Below are 13129 nucleotides of genomic sequence, written 5' to 3'. Positions count from 1 at the left end.
CCTCAGAAACAAAGGATCGGTGGTTCAAAACCCCACCTCTGGGCAAGTTTTGCGATATAGGTTAGAAAGGAGGCGTGAACTTTATCCACGGTGCTCTGTGATAAGACCGTAAGGACTTCTTTGGGTACCTAAATAAAATTAAAAATAAATGTTGACAACGTTGTTGTTAAATTTAGTTTTGTAAAACTAAACTACACATAATAATTTGACATTACATATATTTCTTATAACATCAATAAATATTCATTTTTGATAACACTTATTTATTATAATTCTATGTTATATTATTATTATAATCAGATAATAATTATTAGGTTGATGCATGATTATTGCACGTTTTTTAGCGCTACTATTATATATAAGGCTGTCGATGGGTACCCGCCCGTTGTTAACTACTCGGGTTGCATTATCAAATGACGGGTAACCGTAATTTAATAAGTTTAAAAACCATTTCATTCCTTTTTGAAGTTTAAATTCTTATCATAATATAACAATTTAACAATATTAACTTGGAATGTGAAAGAAGTTCTTAAAGATCTTGCTATTAAAAAACTAAGTAGTTATAATTTCTTTAGCGGTATCAGAATTTCTGAAAATCATTCAACATTAAGGAAAAGTTATTTAAGTTTCTGATTCAGATTATTATTCTTGTATTATGATTATTATTATTTGTATAAGTAATGTTTTCTTTTGCGTAAATCAGAACTTTTCTAACTTTTTTATTAATTTGTATCTAGGACAAAGCTGGAAAATGTAATTATACTATTTAAGGCGTAAGTACATGTGCATACCATCAACTTCATTACCATCATATTGCGCTTTCTCAATGCATGCATTTTTGGCACTTGAAAGAACAGACATTCCTAAACCGTAATTGGGACTTGTGGACCTGGACACTTAAAATAAAATAAAATTTAAGCATAAGTGAAGGTGAACAACTCTAAATAAATGAAATCATTGAATGGAAAATTTTTATTGACTGTTTATAAAAACAACTTTTATAAAAATATTGTTTTTTTAACGGGTACCCGTGTACCCGCCCGTTCGTTCAACGGGTAGCCGGGCAGGCATTTTTATGATATTCGACAGCCCTAATTATATATAAATACTGAATAATAAATAAATACCTGACTTCAAAAAACGTGCAATAATTATGCATCGACCTAATATAATAATAATTATTATAATATAATAAAAATTACTATATTATAATAACTTTAAATTATAATGTTATCTTTATAAAATATATTAAATATTTGCAACAACAAACAAACAAAAAATTTCAGTACTTGTCCCTTTTTATGCAGGAATAAAATCTTAAAAATATTTTTTTATTAATTCTTTATTTTTCATTTATTTTTATCACTGATAAATAATGTAACTATATTATATTAATTGTTAAGATATTGTTTTTATTAAAATACTATAAATCAGTAAAAGTAAGCAATTACCTTTTTTGATTGACTCTTGAATTTGATTTACGTTAATATAATACGTTTGAATTACGTTAATATAATATTGAATTTGATTTACGTTAATATAAGTTTTTTTTTAAATACCGTAAGATTATAATAATATTTCATCTACGCTTTTAAACTTGTTTCCAAGTATATTTCTCAATAGAACAAGATTTCTTACTTTTTTCCCAAAAAAAATTTTCAGAAAAAAATTCTCAATATAAGCCTTACTATATGAGCCGTTTAATCCTTAATCTTTCTACGTAGTTTGCTAGACTATAAATAAAATAACTACATAGTGAGTGACAAGTACTTTCCTTTACATATATGTTAAATGGATTTTTAAACGAGCTTTGTAAGTGTTTCCATCTCGTAGGTTTTTTCTAGATGTGAATAGAATTTAAAAGGTATATGAAAATAGGGTAACTAGATGGATTTCAGTATTTTGAAATATTATCCAATCTAATCATACTTATAATAGGAGAAATAAATAGTTATAAATACTATAGATTTTACTCGAGAATGTCATTTTAATTTTTTTAAATTCAATATCAAAAAACTCCTTTTTTTAACAAAAAATATTATAACCAACTTTTAGATTTTTTTAAAAATTGTAATTTTAAAACTATATTTAATTCTAAATAATTAAATAGTTATTCAATTATTTATTATGCTTATTTATTAAGTTGTATATTAAACGGAAGCGTAAACGCACCAATGTTTGGTAATTCGTGTGGCTCTCTAGGTTTTTTCTTTACTATCTTTTTGACAATCTGGAAATGTATTTAGAAGTTTTGACACGCTCATAATTGTATTCATTGACTATATTAAGTGATATACATTATATTAAGTAATATTATATCGTAAAAATTTTAAAATTAACGAATGAAGTTGACAAAGACATAAAAGCCGATAAAAATTTCTTTCAAAAAATTATCAAACAAGCTAGAATAAAATATTTCTCTAATCAGCTCTAATAAACTTAAATTAGACATTAAGAAAACAATGCCCATTTTAAACGAAGTATTTGGTAGAGAAAAAAAATTATCATCTAGCAAACCACGAAAAATGTTTTGTAGTAACAGCCCACGTAATTAAATGCGTTAGAAAACCTCTATTTTATTTATTAACTTCTTTTTTTAAACATAGTACTTTTCCTAATGAATTAAAATTTGCTAAAAGCATCCATGTGTATAAAAATGGCAATTGCAATGTCATGTTTACCATCGATCTTCAATATTACTTATGTTCCCTAAGATTTATCAAAAATTAATTTATGTTCGAGTATATACATACTTAACTTTATATAAAAAACCAATTTGGTTTTCAAAAAAGTTGTCTTACTGAGTCTGTTATTGTTGAAAACAAAATATTTATTTTTTCCATAAAAGTAAGCAGGGTGTATTTGTTGGCCTTTGAAAGGCATTTGATACAGTGAATCACGGTTTTTTACGATAAAAAGTAAAATCTTATGGTATGAAAGGCTTAATTTATAAATGGGTAAAAAGTTACTTGAGTAATAGAAAGCAGTTTATCTTTTTTTTTTTTTTTTTTTGTAGTTATTTTAGGTGCTCCCAGAAGTCCTTACGGTCTTATCACAGAGCACCGCGGGAGAGCATTTAACAAGAAGTTCACGCCTCCTTCCGTACCAATGTCGCTTATATGGCTGGAGCTGGCATCGAACCTCGGACCTCTGGGTTATGAGCCAGAACTCTAACCACTGCGCCACGGCTGCTCATCTTTAATAAGGTAACAAGTATTCTGGATATTAATAGTGGAGTTCCTCAGGGATCAATCTTCAAAATGGGTCCTGTTATCTTTAATATATATCAATTTTATGAATAGAGCGTCATCTATTGTATCTATTGTATAATAATGTATATTGATAATACGACTTTGTTTTACGATCATAATAATTTAAAACCCATGTTTGCAACCATGAATTTTGGAAAACTTTAACTTATAGCAAACAAACTCTCTATAAACTGTGAATAAACCAATTACATATAATTTGATAAAACTAGTCAATAATATTTCAGTATTATTATATAATGACCAACTCTGGAATTAAAAATTCCAGAGTTGGTCATGAATCACATAATTATAAAACGGGAAAAGTTTACAAATTTTTTAGTTTTCAAATAGTTGAAAATTTTCATGAAAAATCATATTAAAAAATTGAATCAAAAATAATATCTGCTATAGGCGTTTTATATAAACCTCGCTCATTAATTAATATTAGTTCACGAAAATTTTGGGCAAAAGCAGTACTTTCGTGAGCTAACTTTATGGGCTTGCCTTTAAAATTGCATTTAAAAAATCCGGGTTTTTTTTTAGTAAATCGAAACTCTTTTTTTTTAATTTGCGAAATACATACTTATAATGTCTACAGGTAAAAGGACCTCAGAATGTCTGGTTTGAATTAAACCAACATAGAACTCAATTTTTTTAATTGAATTCTAAAAAGCGTTGAATAATTTGATTAAAGAATATAATGTTAAGTCATAAACAAAAAAATATTACATATAATCCTTATAAAATAATCTAAATTACGAAGACGTTGAAAATAGTCTATAAGCAATAAACTTATTTTTTTTTAATAATTTTAAATATTTCAATCCCTTCTGAAAATAAGTTTGCAGAACCTTATCAGAAATGTTGCCTAAAGACTCCAAAAACAGTGCTAAAAAGATGTATTTTTTAGAATAAATCCAATTTTCTTAAAACCGCTTTTTTAAATATCTTGCATTTTGATGTGCTGCACCTAACGTTTTGAGGTACCAAATCAAAAACTATATAACAAACTAAAGTTATTACTTTTTATCATTTTTTTTTAATATTAACCAACTTAAAAAAAATGTAATGAACAAAAAGTATAAAAATAAGATCCAGGTAAACTTTAATTCAAAAAGAGGCGAATAGAGATCGCTAGGTTGTATTTTAGATAAAATTAGTTATAGGAATGAAGTTTTTAATGTTATCTTCATCAGACTCAAACTGAAGGCATTTTTTGGGTCCTATTTCACAAAAGGGTTTGATCATATTCTGTTTTAAGCCTGTTTTACCTCGGCATGATGCTTTACTACAAGTAGATTTCAAAACATTGTGGCAACACGAGCATTCTCGAAGTTTATTTGCTGCGCAAACATTCTTTCCACATGTACACTCTTCCTTACATTTATAGAAGACCTCAATTTGTTGTTGTAACTTGGATTTCCTTTCTTTATTTGCTTCCTCCTTTTTGGCTTTGTCTTCCTTGATTAAAGAAACCGTTTCCAATATTTTTCCCCCCTCCATTGAACCTGGGTAACTCTAACATTTTCTTTTTTCAGTTTACATGGTACTTTGGTTACAGGCAACAAGTTAGGTATTTCTTCCAGTGATATTAATTTATCAAATATTGTTTGATAAGCTTTCATGGCACTTTCGTATTTATGTTTCTAATATCTTGCCACAGCGAACATCTTTTGGAGATGAAACTGTTACTGCTGTTGATATATGATCTTTTTCGGTATTTTCATGAATACACAGCTCAGCTCGTAAAAAGCAAACAAAGCAAACACACTAAAGTGCGTTTTGAATGAGGTTTCGTGACGAAACTATAACCAGAATATTTATTTCATAAGGTCGAGATGAAATTCAATGCAAATAACTTTTCTTTTTTTTTTTAATTAACTTTCATTTTCCTAGCGTTCTGAGGTCCCTTAACTTAGCAATGTGTGGTGGAATGTAAAAAGTATAAAAGATAAGTGAACCAAACATTCAAAAATATATTCAGCATGGAAAATAAATAATTTATGCAGAAATTCATGATTCCCTAAGCAATATTGGCAACAATACTACCTACTATTTAACCTGACATTTTGAAGTCCCTAATGAAAAAATAATGTCCTAAATATTTATCTAAAGACATATGAAAACTATAGTATAAAATTATTAAAACATTTTGGCAATCTAGCCGGAGTATTACTTTAACTCATAAAAGTGAAAACAAAGTATATGCTTAAATATTTGGAGCTTAGCAGGATCTTAAAAAACACCTAACATTCTGAGACCTGTAATACGGATTTTTTTGTATAGTTTTTTTTTCTAAATATTGTTTTCTGGAATAATGGCTTCAAACGTCAGTTTGAAGGTTTGAAAAGTTTTAAACATACATTTTCATTCTTTGTGAATCCATTTATTATATATAAGACAGATTTCAGTTTTCTGAAATAATACTGGTGGAAAAAGCGGCTGGGGAACTATAACTAATACAAATGAAATAAGATCAGGCAATGCAATTGCAGCATAAAACTACGTCAATAGTTAAATTTCGGTAACTTGTGACAGTATCAAAATATCAAAACTTAAAAAAAGCTGCTTGGCATTTTGGTTAAACATGTTGTAGTGAATCGTTATACTCTATATTGAAAGCTCTAAATTTTTTACTAGAACTAATTTTGTCAACTTTTTCGCAAAGGTATAATTTGCGTTCAAACAGTTTCAATATAATAAAAAAAAAACATAGTACACTAAAATTTACTGTATTATAAGTCATATTGCGTTAATTGGGGAATCTACGAAAAGATTTTTTTTAATGCTTTACCGAAAAATGCTGGCTCTTTTTTGATTTCCTTCTCTAGGTATTGCATTTCTAATTACTTTAAAAAAATCAAAACATAATTATTTTACCAAAAACTAATTTATAAAATTCTTATTGCAAGAGTAATATATTAATATCGGTCGCATTTGAAATAATGTTATAAGAGTTTATTATATAAGTTATAAGAATAGCGCAAAATTTAAAGCCTGGATCGAATTAAAAGTTGGTTTATAGTTACGTCTCTTTTTATAATCTTATTTTTTTATTATTAAAAATGGAAGTGAATACTCTAAACAATAAAGATTTTGAAAATTTAAACTTTGACCTTTTTTGGGAGGATATTTTTCAAGAAACTCATATGAATTAACACACCATATTTTAATCCTTTTGATTTCAAAATAACAAAAGATCATAATTCATTTTCTGTATTACACGTAAACATTAGAAGCATGCATCAAAACATAGAAAAACTAAAAGAATTTTTAAGTATTTTAAATTATGCGTTCGATGTTATAGATAGGGGTGTACCGGAATCGGGAATTTTGAATTCCGACCGGAACCGGATTTGTTGGAATTATTAAAAAAATTCCGTAAAATTATTTTAGACCGCTTAACTGTAACTTTACCTAAAATTACATTGTGTTTGTTAAGAATTTTGCATTTTTTTACCTAGGTTCTTCATTGCCCTGATCGACAATGATTTTTTGATTTAATTTACACAGTCTGTATCACAAATCTTAAGAAGAAAAAAAAAGGGAAAGGAAAAAAAAAAATTCCGGTATTCGGGCCTAAAATATTGTAATTTTTGCCGGAACCGGATTAACCTAAAAGTCACAAATTCCGGCCGGAATTCCGGTACATCCCTAATTAAAACTCTCACAGAGACTTAGCAAGAATCTGAAAGTTCGGCTGAGTTAAATTCTATCTATAGTTTGCCAACATATAAATTAATTAGCCATCCAAGAGCCAGCGGGAGAAGAGGCGGCGGATTAGCAGTTTATGTCTCCGACAAATATATTTTTAAATTAAACATCTTCCAATGTTTCTCAAATACCAACTATGAAAGTCTTTTTGTTAAAATTATTATAAATTAATGTAGAAATATATAAGTAGGATGTGTTTGTTGTCCGCCAAATGGTAAAATCAAACCATTCGCAAATTTTATTAAAAAAACTGTTATAAAAATTAATAAATACAATAAAAGCTTATATATTATTTGGAACATGAACCTAGATACTCTGACGTATTAAAAATTACCTAAAACAAAATCTTGCAATTGACAATATTTTTATTAATAACTACCTATTTAGTAATATTAATGAGCTAACATGTAAATTAAAACAAGAAACGTGGAGAAATGTATATAAATGTAAAGGTGTTAAAAGACTAATGAAGCTTTTAACACCTTTATAAGTAAATTATTGGAGCACTATAATGAAACCTGCCCATAAGAGGGTATAAAATTTAAGGCAAAACCAATTGCTAATCCGTGGATGAACAAACAGATTTTGAAATGCTTAAAAAAAGAAGCAAAAGCTGAATAAAAAATTCTTAAAAAAAGCTAAAATAATTGCAATTTACAAATGCAATGATCATTCGGACATTACAAACTATAGACCTATAGCATTACTTTCAGTGTTTTCCAAATAGTTCGGATGCGTAATTTATAATAGAATCTTCGAGTACTTCACTAAAAACTAATTGTTTTACACTAAACAATATAGATTTTAGAAAAATCACTCAACTGAGCATGCAACTATTGAGATTATTAACCAAATAACTGAAGGTTTTGACACACAGTGGCGTAGCTAGGTAACCAAGGGCCCTGGGGCAAGTTAAAAAATGGGGCCCCACTGCTATGTAAACTGATTAGGTTTTATCAAATAAAAATATGAAATATACAAATACTTTAAAAATGCTAAGCTACTTAAATTCTTTTTTTGTGCACTGCAGGGCAGGTAATAAAAGTATTAAACGTAATAACATAAATTACAATAAATACTTGGTGTAGGTTTGGCTAATAAAACGAAATAGAGAAGATTCAAGGGTTTATTATATAAAGTTCGGACCTACCAACTGACTAAATAACAATTATATTTTAAAAATTTTTCTAGCTTTAGTTTCGCAAAAGTATCAACGACTTCGTTTAAATCCAGGCTTGATGCAGTTTTGTTTTCAATTGCTATTACTCAATAAATGTCGAAGTCGAGTTTGGCCCATCTTATTTCTTAAATAATTTTTTATTATTTTTAATTTGCTAAATGACCTTTCAGCTGCTGCAGAAGTGACAGTAATTGTAAAGAATAATAACATTGCTGTAAATACTTCCGTTAGGTCGCATTCTAGCACTCCATATTTGCCCATTATTTCCTTACATAACTGGTGAACAGTCCATGCTTGAGTTAGTTGAGGTAAAACTAGATGATAAATATTAATAAATTGAAGTGAAAACTAGGGCCTATTGTAATACTATAATATTTTCTTTGGAATTCGTCACACTTTTGTAATAAAGTTGCTTCATCAACATGTAATAAAAATATTGGTGTTGGAAAATCGAATTTATGATAGACTGAACTAATAACAATGAAACGTGTATCTAATTGAGATATTACTGTGTCTAGTACATTATTGAAAATCTCAATTTTAAATATTTTTTCTCGGTTTGGAAATCGGTGATCAGCAGGTAATTCATCAAAATGTTTTTTAACTTTTCTTTGCCTTTTTTCTTGAAAATGGGTATCAATACCATATTTTTTTGCAGTTTCACTGGCTTCGCACTTGAATAATTTGAAATCATTTCTACAAATTTACAACTTTGCTTTGGTCTCCGCTAAAACTTTACTCGCCTCGCCCAAATTGATGTCGCATTTTTGTAAAGTTTTGGATGCATAATTGGTGTCGTTCAATACACTGTGCATGAATTCGCAAAGCAAAACGAACTCAAAATTTAACATTTTTGTTTTAATACTCTCTGCTTCACTACGCTCATCTTTATTAGGACTCTTTAAAACTATTTCTGGTAATGCTGTGGTAATATTAAAATATCAAAGTTTTATTACAGAATTGTATTGACCCTACTAGATCATCTAGTCGGATTTAGTTTTTTTAGAGTGATATCCGATTTGCCAGTGAACTTTGCCAGTAGATCCCAACGTTTGATGCTGTTACCTAAAAAGTTATACAACGTTGCGAAAAAAATATGTATTTCCACACAACCTGTAACAGCATCATTTATCACTAAATTTAAATTATGAGTGGCACAATGTACGTACTCTGCGTTAGGTTGGATATCTTTAATATGTTTTTACATCATTATACACACCACTTATCACACTGGCTCTATCATAGCCTTGCCCCACACATTTTTTTAAATCAATATTTTTGTCGATAAATAATGTTGTCACTTGGTTGACTAAATCCACTGCGCCATGTTTGATGGCTGCATAAAAGCCTTAACTAAAAGTGCGTTAACGCGCGATAAAATAATTGTCGGCTTTAATTTATTAATGCATTAACGCAAAAATAACGCGTTAACTTGGCCAACATTAAATATAATATATAATACTTAAACAAATACCTATTACTACCTACTTACTCGAGCACAATCTAATTTAGATTGTTTCGAGTAGGTAGGTACTTACTTTTCACTGACGACGTTAAAAGTAAAATAAAACGATAGAGAAACACACTGATACGCTTAAAGTGTCGTTGGGAAATGACGCACATATCACTAAAATTGACAACACTGCCAACCTACAAAAAGAATTTAGGGGAATCCCCTAGGCATAACTTTTGAATTTCTCTCAACTGAATTGTTATGATTAAAGTGGGGTTGCAAGTTGCAATTTGTCATATTTATTTTGAAAATGGGAGAAATTTCCAAAAGTTCAGTTCGATCGAGATTTCTGGTAGAGATTCGAGGGCCCCTCGAGCTTGAGGGCCCCATGGGAGAAACTTCCAAAAGTTCAGTTCGATCGAGATTTCTGGTAAGGATTCGAGGGCCCCTCGAATCCTTACCGCATAGCCCCTAGGTTGCTACGCTGCTGTCGACACAGTTGACCATTGCATTCTCTTAGAAAAATTAAGTATTATGGTATAAATAGTTCAACCTATTCCTATATCTAACTGATAGAAAGCAATATGTTTATAATGTACAATCCGAAATACTAAGCGTTGTATGCGGAGTACCACAGAGATCAATTCTTGGTCCGCTCGTGTACTTAATTTATATTAATAACTTTTGTAAAGCGTCATTAAAGCATTACTCAATAATGTTTTCAGAAAATACCAGTCTCTTTCTCACCAATAATGATATAAAACATTTAAATACTGGTATGAATACGGATTTAACTAAAGTAAACATTTGGTTTAGGGCAAATAAACTTTCTCCTAATGTTCAGAAAATAAATTATGCTCTATTTCATAGAAAAAGACAAGAACATTCCACTTAAAGTGCCCGAACTCTTCTTAAATGATAAAACAATTAAAAAACAAGGATAAAACTTCTTAAATTAAAAAATTCTTATAAATTAAATTTCTAAAAATTCTTGTCGATAAAAATTTATCTTGGCTTTCCAAGATAAATTATATCCAGTGTAAAAATATCAAAACGATTGGCGTTATGTATCGAGTTTACCCATACCTTAACATGTCAAGTCTTAAATTGATATATTTTTTACTAATTCACTGTTTCATAAACTATTCAAACATATCATGGGCAAGTACGCTTACCGAATGATATGTTGTTGATATGTTGCCCATGATATGCAAACATATCATGGGCAACACGGTTGCCGAATCATATACTCTAAACACAAACAAGAACATGCAAAACCACTTATGAAAGATATAAAAATGATGGATATATTTGAAATAAATATCTACCAGCATCTAATTTTTATGTATAGATATTACGACAACCTCTTACCAGAAAACTTTAACAAAAAGTTTGAAAAAAATCTAAATGAAAATTATAATATAAGATCAAATGTTAACAACAATTATAGATTGCCTCGGGAATGTAACAAATTCTCAGAACATTGTATATTTTATCGAGGACCCAAATTATGGAATGATTATCAAAAGGAATATAAATTAATGGTGAAGTTTCTTAGTTCGTTTAAGTTTCAAACAAAAAAAGAAATTTTCAAAATATGATTGTAAGAAAAAGTTTAATTTTTAGTATTTGTTTGACTATTTTAACGGGTTATTTTTCTTCATTTGACTATATTTTTTGTTTTTTGTTTGTTTATTTTTTTTATTTAATTGTTTTGACTACTTTAACGGTAACTTTATATCATTACGATATAGTATTTAAGTCTTTACAAAGAGGATCTATTAAAAGATTGTGATAATCTAATGTTTTCCGTAATTTTTTTGAGACCCTCTCTGCTTTAACTTTATTTTAATTATTATGTAATTTTCAGTACTTATTTATGTATTCTCTTCTATTGTATATGTATTTAAACGTGCACTGTAAAAATATAGGGAAAACTTTTTTGGATTAAAAATTATCCAAAAGAAATTTAAAAAAACAGTTCGTGTTCAATTTTAATGAAATTTAACTCTGTTTAAATACTTAAGTTAAGTATTTAAACTTTAGTTATAAATACTTAAGTAAGGCTTTTGAATGGAGCTATCTTCTATTAAAATATCAACATCAGTTTTTATAAAAATTTTAGGAGTTAAAACTCTGCTTGTTTTCCTTTTAAATCTAGTCTATTTTTCTTTGATAATTTTGCATGACTGCAGGTGATCAGTATTATAAAACAGATTAAAACTTAAATAAATTTAAAGTCAAAAACCGTTTAAATTTACAACCAAAAACCAGGAATACAACATGTATTATTTTATTGTTATATCTATAAAATGGCTTCAATTATGAAACCTGTAATAAGTACTTTCCTAACAACAACCTGCAACAAGTTAAAAGAAGTCGAAAGTTATATATGATATGATTTATTTTTTATAAAAAACATAAAAGTAAGTTTTAATGATCAGACGCTAATTAAAAACGTTGAATTTTTAGAAAAATAAAACAAGAAATAGATTCAAATTTTAGAATGAACCCTCTACTTAGATGTAAATAGCTAAAAAAAGTATTTAATCAAATTTATAAAACTAAAATTTATAAAACTAAAATTTATTGATTTTTTACAAAAATAAAGAGTGTACCATATATTGGTGGGTCAATTTTCAACAAAAAAGCATAAATAATTATAGTACAATTATGTATATTGCATACAAAATATAAGGGAAAATATTAATTTTTTATCACTTTAGTATAAAATTAAGAAAGGACTTACATCATAGTTGTCAGACGGTAAGTTGTTTTCATGTTTTTCCTCAGCAAGTGTACGAAGATCAGCAACAATACTTTGTCTTGAAATATTCTTCTCGTCGTTTTTTTCATTAAGTTTTAAAAATGAATGTTCGAGAATAGACGAATCGACTGATGTTTTTCTAAATGAAGCAGGTATTGTGTTGTTTGTAGATGGTAAAGATTTTGCGATGGGCGATGAAGGACCAAGCAAATCTTCTTCGTCGCCTAGTTCTTCCAAATATTGAAGCAATGAAGATGACATTACAAAATTATCAAAATCAAATTTAAATTCATGAAAAGAAAATCAAGTAAAAATTGAGTAAAATTCTTTAAACTTTTGTTATACTATGCTCGCGCAACGATGCATTCAAGTAACACGCCGTGTAACATGCCGTGTCTTATTTTGACTATCAAATATAATATTAGCAATTCAACAAATTATTTATGTGTTTGCAAAAATAATTTAATTATTTTTTTAAAATATTCTGTTGATTAAATATTTAAAGTGTTATTAGTTTTATAATATTTTATTTTGTTGATAAAAATTTTTACAGATTTTACATCGATACACATATTAAAGTTCATATATTAAAATTTTGTTCACATATTTTTGTTTAATTTAGCTTTTGTATCGTTTTTATTATAGTTTTTAAAGTTTTATTTTATTTTCTATTTTTAAACAATAAATAAACTAAATTTAAAAAAAATAAAAAAAACGTTCTCAATTTAAAGTGTCTTTAGAACTAAAATTAAAAACAACTTACA

General features: G+C 28.0%; 1 protein-coding gene across 2 annotated transcripts in view; it reads right to left on the bottom strand.

The window, feature by feature from the left end:
• Positions 1-12782, bottom strand: part of LOC105846758 (serine/threonine-protein phosphatase 6 regulatory ankyrin repeat subunit B) — a 100260-nt gene extending 87478 nt beyond the window's left edge. The window contains exon 1 of one of the 2 annotated variants that reach the window (XM_065812255.1): positions 12348-12782. In XM_065812255.1, coding sequence (XP_065668327.1) covers positions 12348-12626 — 279 coding nt within the window. In that variant the 5' untranslated portion in view covers positions 12627-12782. The remainder of the gene's footprint in view (positions 1-12347) is intronic. The other variant, XM_065812256.1, reaches the window with a different exon arrangement.
• Between the last annotated feature and the right edge of the window lie 347 nt (positions 12783-13129).

The sequence above is a fragment of the Hydra vulgaris genome, chromosome 12, assembly GCF_038396675.1.
Source record: "Hydra vulgaris chromosome 12, alternate assembly HydraT2T_AEP".
Lineage (NCBI taxonomy): Eukaryota > Metazoa > Cnidaria > Hydrozoa > Anthoathecata > Hydridae > Hydra > Hydra vulgaris.
This window is presented reverse-complemented; position numbering and strand designations above follow the sequence as displayed.